Source organism: Stegodyphus dumicola, chromosome 1 (assembly GCF_044657685.1).
Source record: "Stegodyphus dumicola isolate Sdum_Otavi_A_Nest chromosome 1, ASM4465768v1".
NCBI lineage: Eukaryota > Metazoa > Arthropoda > Arachnida > Araneae > Eresidae > Stegodyphus > Stegodyphus dumicola.
The window spans coordinates 75,921,380-75,947,851 of record NC_140768.1 but is presented as its reverse complement, the minus strand read 5'-3'; the positions used below and the strand labels follow the sequence as shown (position 1 = coordinate 75,947,851).

The 26,472-nt window shown below is 33.8% G+C and overlaps 1 protein-coding gene across 3 annotated transcripts in view; it reads right to left on the bottom strand.

Moving 5' to 3' along the window:
• mRpL37 (mitochondrial ribosomal protein L37) overlaps window positions 1–26,472 on the bottom strand; it is an 81,594-nt gene that overhangs the window by 27,666 nt on the left and 27,456 nt on the right. For all 3 annotated transcript variants that reach the window (XM_085816388.1, XM_085816382.1, XM_085816384.1), the window contains exons 6-7: window positions 16,604–16,789; window positions 15,269–15,411 (exon numbers count right to left, since the gene is read on the bottom strand). In XM_085816388.1, the coding sequence (XP_085672514.1) occupies window positions 15,269–15,411; window positions 16,604–16,789 (329 nt within the window). The remainder of the gene's footprint in view (window positions 1–15,268; window positions 15,412–16,603; window positions 16,790–26,472) is intronic.

Here is a 26,472-nt window from a genome sequence, read left to right as displayed (position 1 = left end):
TTATGTTATTAATTTTAATCTATCTTTATTATTTTATGAGTTATTAAACATCAAAATGAGTCTGGGACTTTATAAACACCCTGTAGTTGATTTGAAACAGAAAATTATTGACACCAGAGATTACAACCAAGTATCCATCAAAGGGGTCTTAGACATGATAACAGAGGAATGGAAAGGGGGGAAGAATTTAGGAAGGAGGAAAGAGCACAGGAAGAAAGAATAATATGATTTAGAGAGATTAAGCACAAACAAGGTCTCATGCTACCAGATAGGTCCAGCCAAAAATACAGCTGTGTCACCTTACGCAGAAATTTGATGACAAGGAAGGATATATCAATCTATGTTTGTTACTGCTTGAAAGGCAAGCAGAATGGGATAAAATTGATAAAGATGAATTTTATCTCACTTATTAGGACTACTTTCTTATGAAATCACACAGGAAACAGCTAGAGAACCCTTCGATAAAGCTAAAGACTATTAACTTGTGAAGAATTTATTGTTAAAGCGGTTAAGCTAAGCCCTTGGAAAGTTTAGGCAGGAGTCCATAAAACAGTGAAGGAATACTGAATCCACATGGATGGATTTCAGCTATGAATCAGAAAATTATTGCAAAGAATGGGCGACTAGCTTAGGAGCTCAGACTTTTGAACAGTTGATAGATTTGATGGTGATTGACCAACAAGCATGGAGTCCCTTCTGAAATTAAAAGTCATTTTCTTGATCAGTGGGTAGAGATGATTTCATCCAAGAGATTAGCTAAAAAACTTGATGCTTACGAAAAGCCTGTGGAAACTTTAAAAAAAAGTCTGTAGCTGTTTAGCAGAAAGAAAAATACAATGTGATAACTCACAGTAAATGGAATTCAGATAATAAAAATGGTCACCAGGGTTTAATTTACAAAGCAGGTTCCATCAGCCTAGAAGTCCATGTTCAGATAATAAATATGAAAAACAAAGGATGCCACAATGTTATCAATGTGGATCCTATCAGCATTTAAGACCTCAAAGTGCAGAACGTAAAAATAGTTCTGAATCTCCTGCTAATCTAAACAGAATTAGATCAAAACCATAGGATGAATTTCTATTACCTTATAAAGGTTATAAAATTCTACATTATGGAATTCAAGTGCTAGTATTGATACAGTTTGCCACATATGCATCACTCCAGAAATGCTGACAGATGAAAATGTGTGAGCGCAACAACCATTAGATTTGAATCCAACCTGTTTACCATTGGCTGAGATCAAACAAAACTGCAGTCTCCATTGAGTAAGAACCACCAAGGCTGACATTATTAGAAAGCAGCTTGAGTAAGGGAGGTATTCATTAGGTAACCAAACTGTTGTGCTATAGAATGAATAAGGATAGTCATCCTGATCAGATTAATGCTGTCACTACTAGAGCTCAAAAGAAATGAGAAATAGCTAAATGTGAAGAAAAGAAGAGTTTGAAATGAATGAAATAAGAAAATGAAGCATTAGGAAATGCCCCTGAAGGTGAAGTTAAATTACCAAGATTAAATAAGAAAGATGAAGCACTCACAAAATCCACAAGTACTGATTCAAAAGAATTTTCATGACTTCAAAATACTAATAAGAAACTGTCTAAAATCATCCAAAAAGTTCAGAAAGATACATACAAAAATGAGAATTACAGCCTGACAGAAAAAAGCCTTTTAGTTAAAAAATGACAGATAAAACAAGCTATGTGACAGTTTTTAATTATGCCTAAAAAAGTCAAGTCGTCAATTATAAAAATGTGCGATGAAAGAACTTCTGTTTATTTGGGGGTCAGAAAAGACTAAAGACAGGGTGTCCAGATATTTTTATTACATGAGGTGTTACAAAAACAAAACAAAAAAAAAAAAAAAAAGTGAAGCTTTAGTAAAAACCTGTGATGCTTGTCAGTGACTGAGAAGGGAAATGGAAAAAAAAAAAAAAAAAAAAAAAAAAAAAAAAAAACTCCAATGACATCAGTAGTAGTCATTTCTGAGATGTTTACTAAAACAAATGTTGATGCTATTGGTCTGCTGCCTTCTTCAAAGACTGGCAAAAAAATTATTATTACACTTCTATGTATGTCTTCCATCCAACAGTAACATCCAGAAGCTGTTACAGTGGCAGATGTATCTTCGCCATTTGTGATTAATGCACTCTTACAGATCTTCACTCACATGGGTTTTATAAAAGTCATCCAAACAGATAAGAGGACCTCTTTTGTCAGCACTTTGACAGTGGAATTTTTGGAGCAATTCAGCATTAAATATGTAAGAAGCTCTGGGTATTATCCACAGAGTAACCCCATTAAACAAGTCCACAGAAAGCTAAAAAGGATATTAAGAGTTGTGTGTATAAGAGCGACTTCTAAGTGGGAGAAATATCTACCAGCTTCTCTTTTTGCTTTCAGCATGGTCACAAAAATACTGGTTTCACACCAGCAGAACTGGCTCATAGCAAAAACCTGTGAATGCCAATCACTTTACTTTAGCTAGAACTGACCGATAAAAGAAATAATGTTGTCAATTACACTTTCAAACTTATAACTGAATAAAAAATGCCAAGACCTGGCCATGGAAAGCATCAAAGAAACTCAACAGCGAAGAAAAACATGGTACGATTGGAACGTAGTGAAAAGAAAATTTGCTAGAGAAGATTAAAATCTAATTTTAATTACAAATCATCAAAATAAACCACAGGTGCAATAGAAGAGTCCTGGGAAAATAGAGCAGGTTTCAGAAACCAATTATGTTGTAAGTTTCGAGGGACAAAATCAGCCAAATAAAGTATATCACAGTAACATGCTTAAACCATATTACAAAAGACCAGAAATGACTTGATATGATAAACGAAGTGGAAGGAGACTTAAAAATGGGCATACCTCATTTGCCTTCCAATCCAAGTATATTACATTTCTTGGATATCACAGAGGAGAATGAGCTGAAGAAAAGATTGCTAGCCGAGCAAATATAAGATTTACGAAAGATTTTATGGAAAGATTATGGTTGTTTTTCATATAATCCAGGACTAGCAATTTAGTCAGCCACTATTAAAAAATGAACCAATACAAATAAAGCCATACAAACTGTGAACTGAAATTCTGAAAAAGAGATTCAGAAAATGCTAGATCTAAAAATTATAGAGCCAGGGGAATGGAACTATACATCTCCCATGATTCTGATAAGAAACTTCATCAGAGGATCTTTGACTTTGTATCAACTATCACAAACTAAATACTGTTACTAGAACTGAATACTACCTTTTGCCTAATATGGAAAAATGCATCGAAACAGTGACAAAAGTGAAATATATAATGCTATTAGACTTATCTAGAGGCTACTGGCAAATTCCATTAACTGAAAGAGTCCAAAGATACACAACATTTGTAACTAGCTTTGGAAGCTTCAGACCTCTATGATTACCCTTCATATTTAAGAATGCCTCATATTTCTTTAGCATAGTTATGACTAAAGTTCTAGCTTGATGTGACAGATTCGCTGTCCCATATTTGGATGACACTGCTATTTTCTCAGAAAACTGGGAAGACACCTTAAAAACTTAACTTCTGCTCTAGACAGAATAAAAAGAGCAAATTTACAATTATAACCATCAAAATGTAAATTTGCACCACATCAAAAGAGATACCTAGGCCATATTGTGGGAAACGGACGACAAACTCCAGATGAAGTAAAAATCTTGGCTGTAAAGGATTACCCTATACATTAGTATGTGCTTATTTAGGAACAGTAGGGTATTATCGGCAATACGTACTGAGATTTTCTGAAATTGCTTCACCCCTTATTAACACTCTGATAGAGGTTACAAAAAAAGGAAATATACAATGGTCTGAAAAATGTGATCAAGATTTTTAAAAAAAAGTTTCTATGCAAAAAAAAAAAAAAAAAAAAAAAAAAACTTTATGCTCCCAACTTTAATGAAAAATTTATTATACAAACCAATGCCTCCAACAATAGCATAGGCATAATATTATCCCAATTAGAAGATGATCAAAATCAGCATCCTAGCTTGTATATAAGCAATATATATATATATAAATGCATTAAATTTGAAAAGAATTATCGTACTACAGAGAAGAAGAATGAGGCCATCACCTATGCTATAAAAAAGTTCCATTTTTATCTTGATGGTCAGCAAAAGTTTTTGATTCAACCTGATCTTTGGCTGGTGAACCTTTGGTGTGGCTAAAATCTAATGTCAAAAGTAATTCTAGATTGATGTGCTGGGCACTCACTTATAATTATATAATTTTAAAGTCATTCATTGCAAGGGATCCTTGCACAAAAAATCAGATTTTCTAAGCAAATTAAGTAATGCAGTGTCTCTTAGCTTAAGTTTATATCATATTCCGTTTTATCATTTAATGTATGCTGAAGTGATGTAATTTGAACATTATCCATTATCCTCGTATTTAAATGTGGTGTAAAAATACATGTTTAAAATTTTTGCCTGGAGTTTGGAAACTAGTGACAGAATTTGCCTTCTCCTAGAGTAAAAGAAAAATTTCAGTCCATGAACTTTCGAATTTTACAGAATTTTTCTCTTTGGAAAAAGTATCTCCATTGGGGGTAGAGGTCGTAACAGCACATAGTTAAAACATCTCGGATACTTTGTTTTCCTATTGAGGTGTTCCTAACAACCTCGCACAGACTTTCAAAATTTCTTTCTTGCTGGTCAAAGTCAACCAGAGGAGGGTCAGCTTTAAGAGCCTTAAAGAGACCAGAAAGGGGTTAAAGTCATTAACAGACAGTTGGAAGAGAGACTGTGATGGGAGATAACAGACTGTAGCAGCCCATGTCACCATTTTCTTGTTTTGGGTGTATCTTTTATGTTGTAAATTTATATATTCAATAAAGTCATTGTTGTGTTTCCATTGATTAAGTTTTTCATCAACTGTAAAGCAAGTACTACACTATTACTGATATAATTTAAAAGTTGTAGAATATAAAATAAAATGCATTTATCTGAAAAAGACTTAAAAGTTCACTAATTTATAATTGTTAAGAGCACAAACTCATAAAAGAATTTCGGATTCAAATAGGTTTGCATCTGTAGCCTTCTGAACCAATGCCACCAAAATACTTCTACACATCCATTCATACCACTGAGAATCTTTCCAACATAAAATTTTCAAAAAAAACTATAGTATTTTTTGAATACATTTCCCCCCTCTTCCCCTCCTTTTTTTTTACGTTTTTGTGAACAACAGCTGAACTACGATACATTTTTACTTGCACACCCACTTAATTCATTTTCAAACTTGTAAAATATCAAATCCTAAAACATTTCTCAAAATTTCAGTTTAACATAAGCAAAGAAACATTCAAAATTTGTTGTTAGTCTACATTACAGGATAGGCAGTTGAATGCGATTTTATAGCATGACAATACAGTTCTGTGAGAACATAAAATTCTCACGCTGTTCAGCTTATCTTCATCGCTACTGTAATTGTAATCGCTGGACTGCCACGTGCGCCGCATGCATAAAAACTAGACAGACTGGTTTTTCGGTTTTTTTTTTCTGCTGACGACATTTCAACCGAGTGTGTGGGGCCTTTCAGCCTCACACATCTCATCCTCGTATGATAGAGCATCACTCACATCTCTCTGCTATTTTATTTTTCCCTGAGTTGGATGAGAAGATATGTTCCATTTTCTTAAAAGTGCACGATTTAGTGATAAGTGTTTTTCCATCCAAAACACATTTTCAACACCACATTGTCACATTTTCAACACCACAAGTTCTAACACCTTAGCAGTGACGTGACATACTCTAGAAAATTAAAGATAGTATATACTGGCGAAATTGCTAGAATTGTCATGTGGGACAGGATGGGATGTTAATTGCTCCAATACCAGCAATTTACCCAAAACGTTTCTGATCCCTTAGCAGAAAAGAATGAAACTACTTGTGCCCTGTGTGTTTCAGAACTACACAAAATGACAGCCTGCATCTTCTGCAAAGGAAGTCAAATTCCATACTAAACCCTGAACTGGATACCCCAGTAGTATTCTTTTAAAAACTCTTAAAGCATGTGGCACATATATAGCATATTATTACTCACATACAATATGTTTGAATTATTATTAATTTAATACATTTTCCTCATCTCAGAACATTTTGCTTTTTATGTCTAACAGAACACATTCTATTCTCAATACATATTAAATAACTTAAATATTCTCCAGTTATCAGGACCAGGTTCAGAAGTGTACCTATATATGCACATGTTTATGTATGTATGTGTACACACACAGATACATATGTACATACCAAGGCTGCGGAATCGGAATCAGAGTTAGGCAGATTTTTGGCTAAAAGGAGTCAGAGCTGGAGTCGCTAAAAACACATCGACTCTTACTTCAATTTTTGTTGGACAGTTTGAATTTGAAATGGAATTAAAGTGAATTGGAAAAAAAAATTAATGATAAACTGAGTTATTATTTTTATTTACGGACTATATACATTAACAAATAGTTATTTTCTATTCCATTGACATATTAATAAATAAATATAAAGGAGGAGGATGGATGTGATATTGGCCATTATTGATTAAACTGATTCATTTAGTTACAAATCTGATTGGTAAATTTAGGTAAGTAGTAATAGCAGCAAGAACTCCCAAAATTGATGCCATTCTTAGGAAGCGATCAGGAACAGGAGCAATTATTGATCAAGCAATGTGATGAGGAAGTACACTGCTCAAAAAAAAAAAAAAAAAAAAAAAAATGGGACAGTGCTATATCTCCCGTTCTACTGGGCCGATTGACAAAATTCAAACCACGTTTTTCATGTCTCGAAAGCGCGACTTAGGATATATATTAGATTTATATATAGCACTATTCTAACATAGGTATTTTGACACAAAATCGGACTTTTTCTGAAATAACATACTAATTTTTTTACATATTTCGATTCTATGACTCAAATTATGCCAGAATACCAAGTTTCGTAAAATTCGTACGAATAGTTTTTAAAATATTAGCTCTCAAAATTTTAGCTCCTCAATGTTAATTGAATTTGGCAAATATTTATTAATATCTCTTTTTTTATTAAACTTTTTTGATTTTTTCTCTCACATTTCGAAATTTTGGTTCATTCCAAATAAAATTTACCCATTTTTTGCATTTTATTTTTTAAATTTCTATTTTTAAATAATTTCTATAGATTTTTCGAAAAAAATTTTGAATTATAACCTATAAAATTTTTACCATCATCTTAAAGTAGGTGTATTTTTAAGCATATCTGCAAAAAATTAGACTTTTTTATTCAAAATTTTCTAAGATATACACGAATTTACATAATTTCGCGTTTTGAAATTTGGCACCTTTTTTTGAGCGATAATAACGCCAAATGTGGTCTATGGATTTTTGTTACACTGAATTGCCACAGCTATTTTTAACCTTAAACTTCAAGTAAAATTTTATGGAGAATTAATTATATGACATTTTTTCCCTCAATGATGCGTAATAAATATTTATTAATACTATATGAAAGGCTATTTTTTAAATTATAGATATTATTCAAATTTTTAACTATTTTGTTTTTAATTTCTCTCGTATCTTTTCTTTTTTAAAAAAATTTAAGAGTAAGTTTTTGTAAGAAAAAATTTTTACCTTCAACGTTTTATCGTCTGCTACTTTACTTCGTTTAAATCGAATTGTCTAAAACTGAGAATTTTCGTTTGATATTTATTTGAATTTTATGACATTAACTGCATAATTTATTTCTAAACAAACTGTTGCTTTTGAAGTGACTGAAAGAGCGGCTGATACTATTATCCATATATTTAAAGCACAATATATTTTTATAGAAACATAATATTTAGAATAATCATTTTTAATAAAAGTCAAATTATGATATAAACATACAACTCTCTAGAGACTGAATTAATGGAAGTTCAATGGTTATGTAGAAATGATCTGCAGCTACTTAATGGCTGGATAAGTCAGCAGATTCTGTGGACAAGTAAGAATAATTATATAAACGACACCAACATTCTGGATTCAATAAACAACGAGGATACGATGTTTACTAAATGAATTTAAGAAGTTTTAAAACATAAAAAATCAACTCATTTTTTCCTAAAATGTATTTTTGAGCATAGCGTATTTTCATTATATCCTTAAAATTCTAATTTAGAATGTAATTGTCAAGAACTGAATCCTGATCATCAGTAATATAATAAGTAATTATTACGGTTATTAATAAATCCTTCTTATAAAGTAATTGCAACTATTTCAAAAAACTTTCTGTCTGAATGCAAACATTTTTCTATGCAAATATTTTTAATTTTATATTAATCAAGATTGCACACCATATTACTTATTTCCACTTCAATTCTTACCATCAGTTCTATTAGAATTTACAAATCAATTATATTTAATTAAGGATTGGATTGGATTATTTAATTATGGCAAAGCGCACGAGGGCTATCTGCCTAAAGGGAGGGATGCCTTCGTGGAGGACTTTCTAAGGGAAACTGGCTCGTATACACGTTACACATGGGGAAAACCACGAAACCGCCCAAGCGACCAGCCCGTTCGCGGGATTCGAACCTCGGACTGAACTACCAGTGTTCAGCGTCTTTACCGCTCGGCCGTTGGTGGGCTATTTAATTAAGGAATGACCATCTAAGTTAAGAAACAGTGTACCGTAACAACATTTCAATTATTGGCGCCATATCTTTCATGTTACTCCCGATTGGCTAGTTACATGATTTTTAATGAGTATTCGGATTTTACTAGTAACTTCACTTGGAAATCGCGCTTAAACTAGGTTTGTTGGTTATTTGAACATAGAAAGAACATGGGAGCTATTTGATTAAGATGCTTTCATAGAGAATCTTTGTAAAGAGAACCTAAAAAACTACGAAAACCAAGCATGCAGCCTGGGTTAGACTGAGCAGCAAACAATTAGTATTTAACAATCTTTTCTTTTTCAAATGCTAGGCAACTGATGAAGCTCCAATTAAATCTCCAATTTAATATTTTATTTTTAAATATTTAAAATATTGTTGTATTCTTAGACACAAAAAGCAGAATTTAAGTTTTGTTAACTCGTTAGTAAACTACCAAGCCGTAGTGCAAATGAATATTCAATTTCTTTGGCAATAATTGTATTCACTTAATATTCTTGGAATATGAGCTAAAGAAGGAACGTTCTCGGAAGATTAAAGAAGTGTTTAAATCCAGTGATATTAGGTTTGTCTTACAAGCTCAGGATCAAAACGATTCTGCAATTGCCCGAGTAGTTGACTTGTAAATGGATATGAATTAAGCAGATGACTTTTAATCTTACGTTATTCAGCCAGAAATGTTTTGTATTGCATGACAATGCATCTTTTCATTATTCAATAGCCAGTCGGAGAACCGCTTGTGTTCCGAAAATAAGTATGTGTACTCAATCGTCCTGCATGTTCTTCAAATTTGTCTTCTTGTGATTTTTTTTCTTTCTCAAAAACTAAAGTTGCCTCTCAAAGGAAAGTTTTTTGACATTGAAGAGACAAAATTAATATGACATCTACTTTTAGAGGCATGTCAAAAACAGATCTCTACAAACCTTCTCTTCCATTACATGTTGTGCAGTCAGACAAAAAGTTACATCAGCATAAATTCTATAATCTATTTTTATTACACTCTGATTACTTTATTAACATACAGTGAATATATACTAAATCTTTTACTTTAGCTTAAGTAATTCGGAATTTTTGACGGAATTGTTGTCGGAACTAGGACTTAGAAGATAAGTCAAATTAAATATTTCGATAACCCAATAAATTCAAGTTCGAAATTTCAATATTTTTTTTTCGGAGGGAGGGGAAATGTTTTCAGTTTTGGTCCATTATACTAAGTATATTTGCTTCGATTTTTTATTTTTCCATAAAAGCGAAAATTTTACGCATGGTATACATATAACGCATAGCTTCAAATTAAAATTTAATAATTTACAGAGTGGTTATAAGTGAAGTTCCACATTGAAACGGTCATAAAAGGAAAACTACTGGATCAAATGTTATCAAACTTGGAAATCGTGTAAAGGAGGTCATGGGAATTTATTTTCCACGAAAAAAAGAAAGTTCGAAACCTCACCACCAGGGGGGGAAATGGCACTGTATGCAATATTGTTAAACGAAATATGGGTCGGAATCTAACTTAACCTTTTGTTAAACGGGTTTAATATGTTGTATACCCTTGAGAAACTTTGAAGTAAGCAAATTACCATTTAAAGACGTTAAATTCGATGAATGTCGAGTGCGCCATCCCTATAAGTGAGAATTTCGTCCGTGGAAACCACGAATTAGCGATTAGAAAATGTGAGATCGCAAATCACTCTCATAAGTGCATAGAATCTGGAAATCGTTTTCTTACAGATCGCTAATTTGTAATTTTTTAAGCCTGAATTCGGCACTAAAACATGAAGATACTGATTCAAAACGCTTTTAATCAATTTAGGCCAAAGAAATCTTTCATGTTATCTATCTAGTTCCATTGCATTTTCCTACTGCATTCGATTGCATACCAGTCATTTCACACCGTTTACTGTTGAATGACAGCTAGTTTTATAACTGAACCATTTTTTTCTGAAGAGCAGTCGACAGCTGGACCACTGCGATTGCAACTCACTTAGAGCCAATATTAAAATGTTTCGTGATACATGAACTGCAGTAACGTGGCATTTTAGATACTACAATTTTTATGCAGGGCTGGGCACCACCTCAAGAGTGTCGCATAGTTACTTAGGCAACATTTCACGAATGAACGTCTTATAAGCCAACACTTCCCCTCTTCCCACCAGACCTCAACCTCTGTGACTTTTGTCTATGAGGTTATCTCAAAAGCACTGTTTATGGTGATAATCTAAACAATTTGGCAGAAATGAAAAATGTGATACACTGATAACATTCCTCCTGATATGCTATGTGTAACGTGTATACGAGCCAGTTTCCCTTAAAAAGTCCTCCACGAAGGCATCCCTCCCTTAAGGCAGATAGCCCTCGAGTGCTTTGCCGTAATCTAATAAACCAAACCAAAACCAAACCTGATATGCTAAGAGCTGCTATTGAGAATGCAGTAACATGATTTAACTTGCTTTCGGAAAATGCTAGACGCTACATTGAACATGCTTTGTAACATGTTTCGGAAAATATTAAACACATTTTAAACAGATGTTTTCGTGTCTTATTTCATTTAACAATATTGTATACAGCGCCATTTTTCCCCTGATGGTGAGTTTTTGAACTCTTTTTTTTTTCCGCCGAAAATAAATTCCCATAACCTCCTTTACACGATTCCCAAGTTTGATAACATTTGGTCCGGTAGTTTTCCTTTTATGACCATTTCAAAGTGGAACTTTAATAATAACCACCATGTAAAATAAGCTTTAAAAGTCTGATAGTTTGGTTCAAGTCCCAACTTTAAAAAATATATATATAAATATAAATTTTTATATTAATTCTCTTAGAAAGCATGTTTTAAGAAGCTAATTTTTCTCTCGTGTTATAGATTGTATAAAAAAACATGATCTTTAATATGATTTAGATTGTTTCAGCCGATATAAGAATCGGGTTACTCTGTGGTACAGAATAAACCCTGCTGGACTGTTTTATTTCTTTGTCATTTAGCAAAAATCTTTTAATTAAAATATTTATCCTTTGGACTTTGCTTTAAACTTTATTTATAGCTAAAATGACTAGAAAATGAAAAGCTGTCTTTAGCTGAAACGCAATTCATGTAATTGATATTTTAAAAAATTGACAAGAATGCAAAATGTATGGAAGTCTAGCAGTTGAAAAATCTTAATTTTCTTGTGTGAGCACTGAAAATAACTGTAGAAGGAAAGAAGAAAATTAGGGAGAAAAGAAGCAAAAATTTGCAGGGAAATTTGGCTGTCAGACGTACCAAGATGTTCAAAAAGTTGGACGCTTTCGAATATACTTTCAGGATACTTCAAAGAATTTAGGTGTTCAAAGAGAAAACACTTGAACGTGTACACCAGCAAATACCATCAATTGAGCTTGTGCTAACAGAAAAGACAAAATTAAATTTAAGTTTAACAGATTAATAATTAAATTTAACAGATTAAAGTGAAGAGCGACTGGTTTTAAACTATATGGTTGTGTAAATTACGTTATAGAACATCATATCGTATCATAAATGGTGAATCCCATGATTTCCTCAGTCGAATTATTTGAAGATTCAGGAGTTTATCCAGTGATGTATGTGGATGTTACTTAAAGATGTTTTTTTCCCTTCCTGATGAAACAGCGGCCGAGCGGTAAAGTCGCTGAACACTGGTAGTTCGGTTCGAGGTTCGAATCCCGCGAACGGGCTGGCTGCATGGGCGTTTTCGTGGTTTTCTCCATGTGTAACGTGTATGCGAGCCAGTTTCCCTTAGAAAGTCCTCCAGGAAGGCATCCCTCCCCTTAGGCAGATAGCCGTAGTGTGCTTTGTCATAATAAAATAAACCAAAACCTTTTGATGAAACCAGTCTTTCCTTTCATCTCATACCTTCAAAATGTTTAGCCTCTAAAGACTGATAAAGGCTCTGACGAAATACTTTGTGAAGAACTTTCTAAGGGAAACCAGCTGTCATACGCGGTACACATGAGAAAATCCATGAAAACGCTCATGCAACCAGCCCGTTAACCGGGGTTAGAACCCCGGAGTGAACTACCAGTGTTCAGCGACTTTACCGCTCGGCCGTTTGTGGGCCTTTATGAAATGGAAGGCGATAACTTTATTTAAAATGAGTGTCAGAAATACCAAAATGTTTCGAAAAGTTGGAAACTTTTCAATATACTTTCAGAATGCTTAAAGAAAAAGAGAAGAAAAATAAATTTTTTCGTAAAATTTAGTATTCGTAATTTTTTTAATTTAAAACTTTTCAATCTTATGATATTTTATTCTTGCGATTTCAAAAATAAAATGTTTGACTAAAATATGAATAACATTTTAAGAAACCAAATTTGAAATCATTTTAATTATATTATTTAAAAATTGTGTAAAGCAATGGGCACAATGATAAAACTGTTTAAAGCAGTGTATGCAAGTCATCCTAAGTTAAAATATCGGTTATACATCTCTCTTATTTATATATATTTTTTCTGAACGGAACATTGAAAGGCGTGTAAAACTGTGCTTTACTGTATTTTCGCTTTTAATATAGTATGCAGTTTTCAAACACATCGTAGTCTGGGTTACGAAGTATTCTTCCGAAAGAAACACAGTTCAAATAAATAAAATCAAATTCTGGAAAATTGATATTAATAAATGTATTTAAAATGCTCAGTTCGAAGGAATAAATAGAAAATTTTAAAACAATTATCTGAAGAGACAATGCAACACAAACAATTAAAATAAAAGTATAAAAATTTTAAAATGACCTAAAATAATAACTATGACGAAAAATATATATAAAGAAAACTATTTGAAAAAAAAAAAAAATAAACGCTGCAACTTTATTTACGCAGTTCCAATAGGTAAATAGAAATTTTTAAAACAGTTATTCGAAAGAAAAAAAAAAAAAAAAAAAGTGCAACTTAAACAATTAAAATGAAATTCGAAAAAGAAAAAATTACTTAAAATAATAAGTTATAATTAAAAATATAATATAAAGAATATTATTTGGAAAAAAGGAACGATGGTGACTTTTTTTCCTCTCACAGGAAAGGAAACTAGGTTGCCATATATTAAGAAGTTCGCCAAGTAAAGTATTCTTGGCGCAAACTGACAAAAAAGTGCCAACATAAATTTGTGAATTTCTCCGTAAATTTCGCTCCAAATTTTACAAAATTTCATATTTAGGCGTAATTTGGGTCGTAGAATCGAAATATGTAAAAAAATTGGTATGTTATTTCAGAAAAGGTCCGATTTTGTGTCAAAATACCTATGTTAGAATAGTGCTATATATAACTCTAATATATATCCTAAGTCGCGCTTTCGAGACATGAAGAATGCAATTTGAATTTTGTCAATCGGCCCAGTAGATCGGGAGATATAGGACTGTCCCATTTTTTTTTTTTTAGCAGTGTACATAATTAAGACACAATAACACACCGAACAAATACTAATTCAGAAGATGATATAGAGGTTGTTAGAATTAAGAACTTTTTTAGAAGATGTAGATAACCCTATTGTTTCACTAATAGAAAGACTGTAGAAAGATATTGCAGAATTGCAAAATCTTCTTTCTACACCATATATAGCCACAAAAAAGTTACAATCTGAAGAATTAACGGGAGGTGAAAATGGAAGAATGTGATGTTTCTTTCTGAATGAGAAACTAGTTAACTAAACAAATTAAAAAGGCAAAGAAAGCCATCTGTGAATTTATTAAGAATGAAATTATTCTCAGAACATTTGGAGTATTCAAATCAGGACAGTCAAACTGCTGACATTGCAACTGACCCTCTACCATCCTCTTCCAGTGATGAATAAGATTTTGAGAAATATTTGAATAATATTGAAAAGGCAAAGCAGATGAAAATGAGGACCCAAGAGCCTTTATATTATAAAAATTTAAAATTACAAACAAGTTTACTACACGGTCTTTGAAGAAATATAGAAATATTATTGCACTTGCAAGACAACTCCTTTAGAACTTACAAAAATCTATCCTGAAAAGTTAAAAGAAGTAGCCCTAACAGTGACAGCTCTTCCTCTTACTCAAGTCAGTGTGAAAAGCCTCTTCTCAGCTCTGAAGTTTATCAAATCGGATCTATGGTCCTCTAACAAAGACGATCTTGCCAAAGCTATACTGTTCCTTTGAAATTACTAATGCCAGATTTTCCATTTCATAATAAATGCTAATTACCATAAATTATTTGTTATGCCATCATTTTTTTTTTCTGTAGCATCAATTAAAAAAAATAAGCTGTAACTCATGTGTTATGTTCACATACATATCAGGGAGTCGAAGTCTTTAAAATTCCAGGAGTCAGAGTCGGAGCTGGTCATTTTCCCTACAGACTCCACAGCCCTGATATATACACATATACGTGCATACATTAACACATAATCCATATATACATGCATACATACATACATTGCTGAACCCAGTCTCAATAACAGAATAGAACCAAAAAACTTGTTATAGATAAAAGTGGTAATAGCAGCTAACATAATTACCTTTAAAAAAATGATCAATGCATATATATTATCAGATCAGTACCTCTTGTAAATCTACAAATAACCACATATAAGAAAAGATATATTAATTGTGTGTAATGATTTTTAAGAACAAAATATTACTTACACCATATTTTCTTTGTGCTTCTGAGGCAGTAAATGCAAAGCATGTTGCTATAGCTCTGGCCAACAACTGCTTTGGAAACCAAAATCCAATTGACTTTTGAGCAATGAACAGTGTATGGACATTTTCATTTCCCAAACTAACAGCTGTGAAAGCAAAATATTTTGAATCATTTATATATTACCCGTAAAATTAAGAAACTTAATTTTTAATATTCTGCTCAGCATCTGCTTGTGCACCAATACTGTTCAAAATAAAACTAATTAAAAAGTAAATATTATATTTTAGGAGAAAAGTACTTCATTATGGAACTTGTAGCACACTTATTATTTTTTTTAATTATTCACTTTCAAAACCGGAAAAAAAAAATTTCACTGGTACCTGTGAATATAATGTTAACAAAAAGGAAGGCAAAATACTCATGTTGAATACAAAAGTTATCAATAACTTTAAAAGCTTTCAAAAATTAAATACTTCTGTTTTATTATTTTGAATAACGCTACACAATGCTAAAATCTGTAAAAGGTATGAAATGAATGTTTTCTTGGAGTGGAAATATTTTCTATTTTGCTAAGATACAGAATTTTTCAAACTGGGAGAGAGGGACTCTCAAATCTTATAAAAATACAAAAGTAACAATGGCAATTCTGTTTCCTAATTGTGCTTAGGAAAATTCTATAAAAACATTAAATCAATTTATTTTAAATTACTTTAACCACTCATTTTTTTCTCAACATTTTGCAGAACATCTAGAATATTTAAGGAAAATTTCTAAACTCTAACATAAAGACAAAAATCAATTGAAAATTTTAATAGTGATGTTTTACACAGAGGAAAATCAAATTCATAGGTAAGGAGATTGGAATCCGGAAAACACTCTTCCTATACAGTTCTATATACCAAAAGTGTTTAAAAACTGCAGCCTCCAAAAAAGATAAGGAAGTTATGATTACCTAAACATTTAGAAATTAATTTTGTTCACAACTAACACATAAATTATAAATTTTTAATCATATATATCAATGCAGATTTTTTAAAAAAATTATCATTAACAATAACATTGTACTGCATTATAAATCCCTACAAATGCTACTGTTATTAAAATAAGCTCACTCACTGATATTTTTTTTTTTCTTTCCAATTTCCATTTACATATATTCATTTTCAACAAATTATTATCAATGAAAAGAATGATTTAATTGAAAAATATGGCAACATACATAAAATGAAAATACAAAATAATAAAAATAAAAATGAATTAATTGAAATGTGTAAGATGAACAAGGAAGAGTAATTACAAAACAGTTCAGATTTTATCATCTCACCCACAAAACTTACTAGGTTGCAGTGTGAATGGACTTTCTGTATATTTGTCAAGATCTAAAGTAGGTTTGATAGGATAGATATTTGGAACTACTTCCTTTTCTGTTGCAGCTACTTGTTCAGCAGATGCAAATGGTTTCAGAGGTTCTTCAGAAGTTAGTAAAATATCACAGGGCATCCGGTATATTATTTCATCTCCTCCTAAGGAAAAAAGCTGTTTGTCAAATTATAAGTTACAGTAAATAACAGCATCATCTACCCATTACTGCATTAAAGACTGCTTTTTAAATTTTTAAACATTTAATTGGATTAGAAAATGCTTTTTAAAACATTTAATCTGCCTGTTACAAAATTATTGTTTTTTATTAATTACAAAAGCATGGTTCAAAAAAACTGATAAAAATATAATCTTGAAAGTATATATTAAAACTATATATGTGTGTGTGCGCGTGATGTAGCTTTTGCAGAAGATAAAACCAATTCAGTTTTTAGCCATGGCTGAGAAAAATTGCTGTGTACTGACTAGAACGAAAATCACAACTGGCCTGATATAACATCACTTTTATTTTGAACAGGAACCATTATTCAGAAACACATTTTTGCTCGAACTGGTACAACACTAGAACTGCTTAATACACCCCACAATTTCTATATGTGCAGTTTATATTTTAGATAACATAAAAAGAAGCTTAGTGAAGAGACCTGATTTTTCTTGGTAGAGCAAGCAGCAAAAGAGTGATGCATATTGACTGCAGCAATATTTGTTAAGTTCGGAAAGTCTTAATCCTCAGCATTGACTGGGCAAAATACTTCACACTGTGGTTACTGAAAGGAATAAATTTTTCTTCATATTTTGATATGTTACATATATATGTCTGTATTTTTTAAGAATTTAAAGGACCATTCTAATTAAGTTTAATTTGGTAATAAATTTTTCTTTATATTTTGATACTTACACATATGTGTGTGTGATATGTGCTTCATACTTGAAACTTACTAAAAATAATTATTAATTAAATATGAAATATTAATTGTCCAAATTTTAATTTGGCAGTTTGTTTTTATTTATTTATAAATTTGACAGTTATCAAATGCCTCATTTAAGTTTATTCATAAACTGATAGTGAGTTTACATCAACAAGTCCAAAATTATTCATTAAAAACAAATGTAATTTCTAATTCATTAATGTAAATGTAATTCATTAAAAACAAATGTAACAAATGTAATCATGAATATATCATTAAAAAAATAATCTCATCTTTGTTGTGAGTTTATATTGTTACGAATTTTGTACATATACAGATAATTTTAGTAAAATTATAGTATTTTTCTGTATAATGTAACATAATATAGAGGGAGAAAGCTCTGCCTGAAAAATACGAACACAGGGGCAAATCTATTTAACATTGAGTAAATGGCTATCTTGCCAAAAGTTGAACATGATCAAACTTGGTGATCACTTGGGGACATTTTGGTCTGATCCCTGTATCACTGTAATAAGTATTGTGATTGAATAACTATAATTAATTTCATGTGTAACTGTATTAGGCCCTTCCAGTAATTTTGAGAAGCAGAAAGTACAAGAAATATATCAGCGGCCATGTGAAAACTATATAAGGCTGGAGACAGCATCTGCCTTCAGTTGTTATTGTTGTGAGCTATTAGTTAAGAGCAACTTTGAAGCATTAAAGACAAAATTTTCTATAGTTGTGGACGTGAATAAATGAGAATCCCAAGCTAAGACCTACCATCTCGTCACTTCTCTGAGAGCAGACACCGTGGATATCCTTCAAACTCTGCCCCAAAACCAGAGGTTAGACTTTGAAGCTCTATCTGCAAAACTGGAGCTGCACTTTAGAGAAGTGTTTAAAAGATTATACCAGGCTTCAGATAAAATCTTGCCAATCGAAGCCCATGGAAATACTCCAAGAGCTTGCCACACATGTTGAGAGGCTGTCTCATCTCATCTTTTCAAATTGTCCATCAGAAACAACAGAAATATTGTCCCTGCAGTACTTCATCGATGGCATACAGGATACTGAAATACAGAAAGCTCTGCAAATGGTGCATGTCAATGGTTTAAATGTGCGCTCTAGTGTGCACCATGAAATTCATAGCAGTTTAGCAAGCAACTCGCAGAGACAGATACTTACTTAGAGCTGCTAAAGTCCAGGAGCCAGTGGATCAGCTGACTGCTCGTCTAGACGGTTTAAACAAGTAAGTCAATGCAACCTTACAGTCCATTTGTTGCCAGTCCTGTTCCTTGAGCAAAAAAATTGACTCTGAGATGTTGGAACTGTGGTGTTGAAGGCCATGTACAAAGAAACTGCAGAACATTCCAGGACATGGAAAATTAGACAGACGAAGGCCATGTACAAAGAAACTGCAGAACATTCCTGGACATGGAAAATTAGACAGACAATTTAACCAGACAAATCAATGCCTTGAGATGGAACAGGAGTGGCAAAAAACCGACCCTAAAGTGCTGAAACTGCAGTGGTGTAGATTGCATACGAAAGAATTGCAGAACATACTGAGGCACAGAAAATAAGACCACTCCCCAGCAAAGACGCAGGAAACAACTTAATGGCCATTTCACGGAGCGAAGGTTGCCAGCTAATGAGAAGCCCCATTCTAAAGCACTTCAGAATTCTGCAGTCAGTGGCGGCAGTAATGAACTTTGCATTATGAGACATATCAATGGAGTTCTTTACAACATAATCATTGATACTGGAGCCAATGTTACCATCGTCCAGAAATATTTAGCTCAACAATTGAAGAATAAACTCATCTGGATTCCGTCCTGCATTACCCTCCAGACTCTGTCTGGCAATCAAATGGAAACTGTTGGAAAGTTTAATGTTATTATTGGCGAGGATGCCAATTTGCTTACTGCCCCACGGGGCTTCCCAGTTCTACTTGATTAATTGCTTAAAGTAGAGTGCAATGAAGGAAACCACTGGCAGTACATTTCTTAAGAACCACCACTAACTCAATAAATAAAGTGACTTAAATAATAAAATGTTAATTCACATGTCAAAGATCTCTTTGTACGTAACATTTCTTGTGTAGATCTCATTTTTAAGATTGCCTTGCAAAGGACCATCAATTATTTTTAATTTTACGTCCATTCTTTCATGAAATCTTGAACAGGCAACATAAAGTTGACCATGTCCAAATGCAGGTTCAGGTAAAAAAATGCCAAAACGCATAAGTGTTTGGCCCTGAGACTTATGGATGGTCAGCAAAGGCAAGTTTTACAGGAAATTGTCTACGTCTCAATTGAAACAGCAACCCTGTGCCGTTGCAACTTCACCCCATTGGGTAGTACAGTTACGCAAGTAACCAATAAACTATCGCCGACAAACAGACACTTAAGCCGCATATATATATGTGTGTGAGATGAAGTAACATCATCTCCTCCGGCTGGCTCCCAGGCTTAGCGAAGCACACCGTTGTATTCTACAGGTCCGTGGCACATCATTTTGACTATTCGCGTCTTTATGGGACTTTAATTAGCCGAGATAATAATTAAAAACTAATTTTATTATATGTTTTCCCTACATTTCACTTTCTTTCTTGGGTTTTCCCTATTAGAGGGATTTGGCTACATGCCAAATTCTTTTTTCTCGAATTTCTACGGAACGACGCCGAGTTGAGTTGAAATTCGAGACGTGTATCCTCGGATTCCAAAAAATTCTCCGAATCTATCGATACCGTTCTCATCTTCATACGACTTTAATTGGCCGAGATATTAATTAGAAACTGCAGAAACCTTCATTTCCGCACTCATTTTTCCAAGTGGCCACAATAAACTATTGGCGACACACACTTAAGCCGCTTATATATATAAAGAGGCTCACAATTTTTTCATCTAATTCAATATTTACACATTTTAAAAAATTCCTTTACCACGCAAGCTTTCATATTCAAGATCCAATAACTTTACATATAAAATTTATGATCCAGACCATATAAAAATATATATATACTGAGTGAATTTTTTTTTTAAACTTAAGAACTACGAGGGCCATCCAGGAAGTAGATTACGTTTCCGTCTGTGTCCGCTAGGGGCGGGGCTAGCGCGGCCATCTTGGGGTCAGAGCGTTGCGCAGCTCAGTCTGCATCTAGCCGTGCTAGTGAGAGGTTCGTGCTGTGCTCCGTTCAGATACTGTGATGGTTTGAAATGTCTGCGTTAATTGAAAATCCCGTGAGCTGCGAGGTGCGCTCAGTAATAAGGTTTCTGACTGCAAAAAACTGTAAACCGATAGAAATCTATCGGCAGCTTCGTGAAGTGTATGGGGACAACATTATCACTGAAGGTGGAGTGCGTCAGTGGGTCATAAGATTTCAAAATGGCCGAACCAATGTTCACGACGAAGATCGAAGTGGGAGACCCAGCATAGTGACCGCCGAACTTCTCGAAAAAGTCGATGCTAAAGTCCGTGAAAATCGAAATTTCACAATAACGGAACTTTCTTTGAGTTTTCCACAAATTTCGCGAAGTTTGTTGCACGAAATCATCAGCGAAAAGCTTGGTTACCACAAGTTTTGTGCAAGATGGATTCCAAAAATCTTGACAGAGGACCACAAAAATCAGCGAATGGCTGCAGCGTTGAACTTTTTGGACGCTTACCATAAGGATGGTGACTCTTTACTCGATCGCATCGTTACTGGTGACGAAACATGGCTGAAACATGTGAACTGTGAAACGAAATTGCAATCAATGCAGTGGGGGCACACAAGTTCTCCCCAAAAACCCAAGAAATGCATGCAAACAATGTCGGCAAGGAAGATGATGGCGACTGTTTTTTGGGACAGAAAAGGTGTAATTTTGGTGGACTTCCTGGAAAGAGGCACTACAATAAACTCTCAAAGGTATTGCCAAACTCTCCAAAAACTCAGAAGAGCAATTCAAAACAAGTGCAGAGGAATGTTGAGCTCTAAGATCTTGTTGATTCACGACAACGCCCGGCCCCACACGGCAAATGTCACTCGTAAAGTTCTTGAATCTTTTAAGTGGGAGTTGTTTCCTCATCCGCCGTACAGTCCCGACCTGGCACCGAGCGACTTCCACCTATTCCCAGCAATGAAGAAGTGGCTGGCTATGCAGCGTTTTGATGACGACGCACAGCTGCAAGAAGAGGTAACGAAGTGGTTGAAGGCGCAGGCGGCCGAATTTTTCGACGAAGGAATTTCCAAGCTCATACATCGCTACGATAAATGCCTTAATTTGTATGGTGACTATGTAGAAAAGTAGTATTTGAGTGTGGCTTTCATCTGTATATAATAAAATTTGTTTCCTATACTTTGTTTATTTTTTTATTCCAAAACTTAATCTACTTTCTGGATAGCCCTCATATAACGTTTATAAAGTACAAGATGGACTAAATGTTTGCCAATTTTGTTTTCTATTATTACCTCATTTTATTTCATAACATTTTGAATTTTACACCAATTAGGAAAGCCTTTTAAAAGAATGAAATGCGAGTAATTCAGTATGAGAATGATACAAAAGGCAATTTACAGAAATGATTTCTCACTCTCAGGATTTACATCCTTTGTTAGAAAAGTTCCAGGACAAAGGTTGTAAAAAACAGCATAGTTGAAAAATTCCTTTATTAAGCAAGTTTTCATATCCAAGATCTAATAACTTCACATATAAAATTTGTGATCCAGACCATATAAAAATATGTATATACTGAGTGAATTTACTGAGTGAATTTGTTTTAAAACTTAAGAACTATTAAGTTTATAAAGTACAAGATGGACTAAATGTTTGCCAATTTTCTTTGATTATTACCTCATTTTATTTCATAATATTTTGATTTTTACACCAATTAGGAAAGTTTTTTTAAAAGAATGAAATTCAGTATGAGAATAACACAAAAGGCAATTTACATAAACGATTTCTCACTCTCAAAATATACATCCTTTGTAGAAAAGTTCACAGGACAAAAATTGTAAAAAATAGAAAATTGCATTTATCAAGTAACGATCCTGACTGCTATCAGAGTCTATACACAACATGCCCTTAGCTGTCTATACACAACCCCCAACGTTTCTGGAAGTCTTAGAAGCAAGCAGGGAAATCTTCAACTGTGATGCTTGTAAGCTCATTTGTCACAGCCTGTGGATGTTTGCAATAATCTTGATGAAGCTTTCCTTTCAGTCACCTTTTTCACTTACGGAAACAAGAAAAAATGACAATAATCTTTTACACAAATGTGGGATCACATCTGGTTCTATCCAATAGTTCGATCTGCAAAACCTTACTTTCATATAAATTGGTGGACTAAAGAGTTACGCGCTCAAAAGCATAAGGCGAGAGCAATGAAATGGAAAATGAAATCGATTACTGACGATGAATTAAGACACCAAGCCTGGCTCAAATTCAAAAAAGAAAATGCAAATTACAAAAAGATGATTCTCGAATCTAAATTAAAGACCTGGCACAAATATTGTTCAAACAATAAAGAAATTTATGGCACCTTATACAAGATCGCCAGTAGTAAAATATTTAAACCATCACAAATCCAACTTCCCTCAAATTTGCTTTCAAGTTCTGCTGAAATTCAGGATGCCACTCTCTCAACCCTAAATGAGATTCTTGACTCTGTCTTTCTAAAAGATGATCCAGCTGAAGATTCGCCTACTCAAACCAGAATCCGTAACTGCGATGACATTCCACAAACAGACAATGATATTCCGTTCTCAAAACAAGAAATAAAGCAAATAATTAAAAACCTAACTTTAAAAAAGGCACAAGGCCCAGATGGCATCGATAACCACATTATAAAATTAATCAATCAAGCCCATCCTGACATAATCTGTAGTTTTTGCAATCGATGTATAGAACTCTCTACCTTTCCTGATTGCCTGAAAATTGGTAATATAATACTCTTCAATAAGAAGAATAAAAGCTCCGATGAACCTAAATCTTATCATCCGATAAAACTTCTCCCAGCCCTAGGAAAAGTTTTGGAAAGATGTCTTATTGGTCATCTAAAATTTCATGTTTACAACAAAAACTTAATAAGCAATAACCAGTTTGGATTTCGAAGCCTACTTTCAACAAGTCATGCAATTAATGCAGCTCTTGAACAAGTCAGAAACAATAAAATCAACCAACTTCATTCTGAAATAAGCAGTTTTACAAGCAGTTTTACAAGCGCTGTGTTCCTTTAAGTGCCCTCAAAATTTATTTCTAATTATTCAAGATTACTTCAGAAACAGAAAAAGTATGATTCTTTACAACAACACTGAAATTGTGTGTAATCAAGTCCGAGGATGTCCTCAGGGGTCTTGCATGAGTGCAGATCTCTGGAATATCAGCTTCAACAACATCATTGCCTATCCATGGCCAGATCAACTCAAAAATTGTAGCTTTTGCAGATGATGTAGCTTTTATTACAAGTGGCTGTACCAGAGACATTTTACAGAATAATTGCAACGAAACGCTCCAGTTATTTAACCAACTTTGTAAAATTCAAAAACTACAAATTTCACATAGTAAGTCCCAAGTCTTAGTGATCCATAAACCAGGACAAATATAACTAAAGCTTTAGCTCTAAAAATTGACAATCAAAAGATCAAATCTGTGAACACAATCAAGTACCTCGGTTTAACAATCGACAAGAAATTCTCCTGGATTCCTCATCTACAAAACATTAAACTTCGTACAACATCAATAGCTAACTGCATGCATGGACGTATGCATGGATATAACTGGGGCTTAAATCCTCATATAACACATATTCTTCTAAAAACAGTCATCTCAAAAATGGTAAATTATGGAGCCGGAATTTGGGCACAACCAATGACAGTAAGAAAAATGAAATGTTTAAATTCAATTCAAAGGCCTTTTACTCTTTGCATTACTCAGGCGTATCGCACAACTTCCAATATAGCACTTGATACTCTAGCTGGTACTCTTCCGTTATCAATCAGTGCAGAAATGGAATGCACCTATACGAAAGTTCTCCAACTTAACCAAGCCGCAGAATTCAACAACCAAACCTTTTGGCCATCCAACTATGAGAAGAAAATTAACCCCAATCTTATCCATCTAGCACTTCGCTTCAGCAAAATAATATTCCCCACATCTGAAGAAAATTCAAGTTCATCTCCAATTGCTTATACTGATGGATCAAAAATTGAAGGAAAAGTTGGTTCCGCAGTCTTTTTTCAAATTACCCCCTCAAATATCATCAAATGGAAAAGCCATCTCCATAATAATAATAGTGTTTTCCAAGCGGAATCGTCAGCTATAAAAGCAGCGATTGAAATAGCCATTCTCAAAAATCTCAACGAATTTAGCATAAAATCTGACTCCCAAGCAGCTATTCTAGCTATTAAAAATCTCTTACCTTCCTCTCCATTGATATCCGACATAAATTCTCTTCTTGGAAAAATCCCAAACTACAAAATTCAAATTTCACGGATCAAAGGACATAGTGGCCATTTTGGTAATGATCAGGCAGATGAACTAGCCAAAGAAGCAGCTATTAATCAAGATGGTACTGAAATCATCATTCCGTGGCCTCGCTCGAATTTCAAGTACCAACTAAAACAACTTGCTTCAAAATCTTGGCAAAATTTGTGGAACAATGCTCCACAGGGAAGATGCACATATAATTTGATGCCCAATGTAAGTTTAGCATCTCTGAACTCGAATCCTTCCCTAAATTACTTTATAACAGGACATGGACCCTTCCCCACATATTTCTACGCAAGAAATTTGGCAAATTCTGACGTCTGCATATGTGGGGAACAGGGAACTCCTGATCACTACGTTTTCTCATGCCCCTTAACTGAGGATATTCACATAAAATTCCCGAGAACTGACCTCCTGGCATTCCAAAGATTTTTAATTAAAGATAAACATCAATATCCAAAGTTTCAGAAAATTATGCAACGACTCTCTTCCTACGGCCTAGATCTCTGTCAAGTGTAAGTCCACATACAGTTTAAACTTAGTGAACTTTTACATGCTGTAATTATGGACAAAATGGATCCGCTCGTGAACTGAACTTTATAAACTGCAATAAACCAATAGATCTGAAATAACCCATGGACACCTACAGGGGTTGGACAAAAATATGGAAACACCTTTAAAAAAAACTTGTTTCTTTGCTTAATATGGTGTAGGAAACCCGTTGGCATTCAAAACAGCTTGCAGTCTTCTCGGAATGGATAAATACAGTTCCTGTATGTTTTCCAAGGGATTATTATACCATTCTTCCTGCAAAACGGTGGCAAGTTCAGATAACGATGTTGGCGGTGGATAACGAGAACGCACTTTCCGTTCCAATGTAGACCACAAAGGTTCGATAATATTCAGGTCTGGTGACTGAGGTGGCCAGGGTAGATGGGACAACTTATCCTCGTGCTCAGAAAACCAGTCCTGGACAATGTGAGCTGTGTGAACAGGGGCTTTGTCATCTTGGAAGACACCATCACCATCGGGGAACAAAGTTTGTACCATGGGATGAACTTGATCGGCCAAAATGTTCACATAAGTCTTGGCAGTCATGTGCCCTGACACAGTTATCATGGGGCTAGCAGAGAACCACAATATGGCTGCCCAAACCATAACAGAACCCCTGCCATGTTTCACTCTTGGCAACAAGCAGTCTGTATTATAGGCTTGAGATGGCGTTCTCCAGACGTAAACTCAGCCAGAAGTGGGAAACAATGTGAAAGAAGACTCGTCAGACCATATTACTCGCTTCCACTGCTCTATAGTCCAGGCTTTATGACTTAAACACCACCTTTTCCTGTTACGGGCATTAGCATCACTGATGAGTGGCTTCTCAATTGCAGCACGGCCAGCAATTCCCTGTTTATGAAGCTCCCTTCTAATTGTTTTGGTACTCACAGG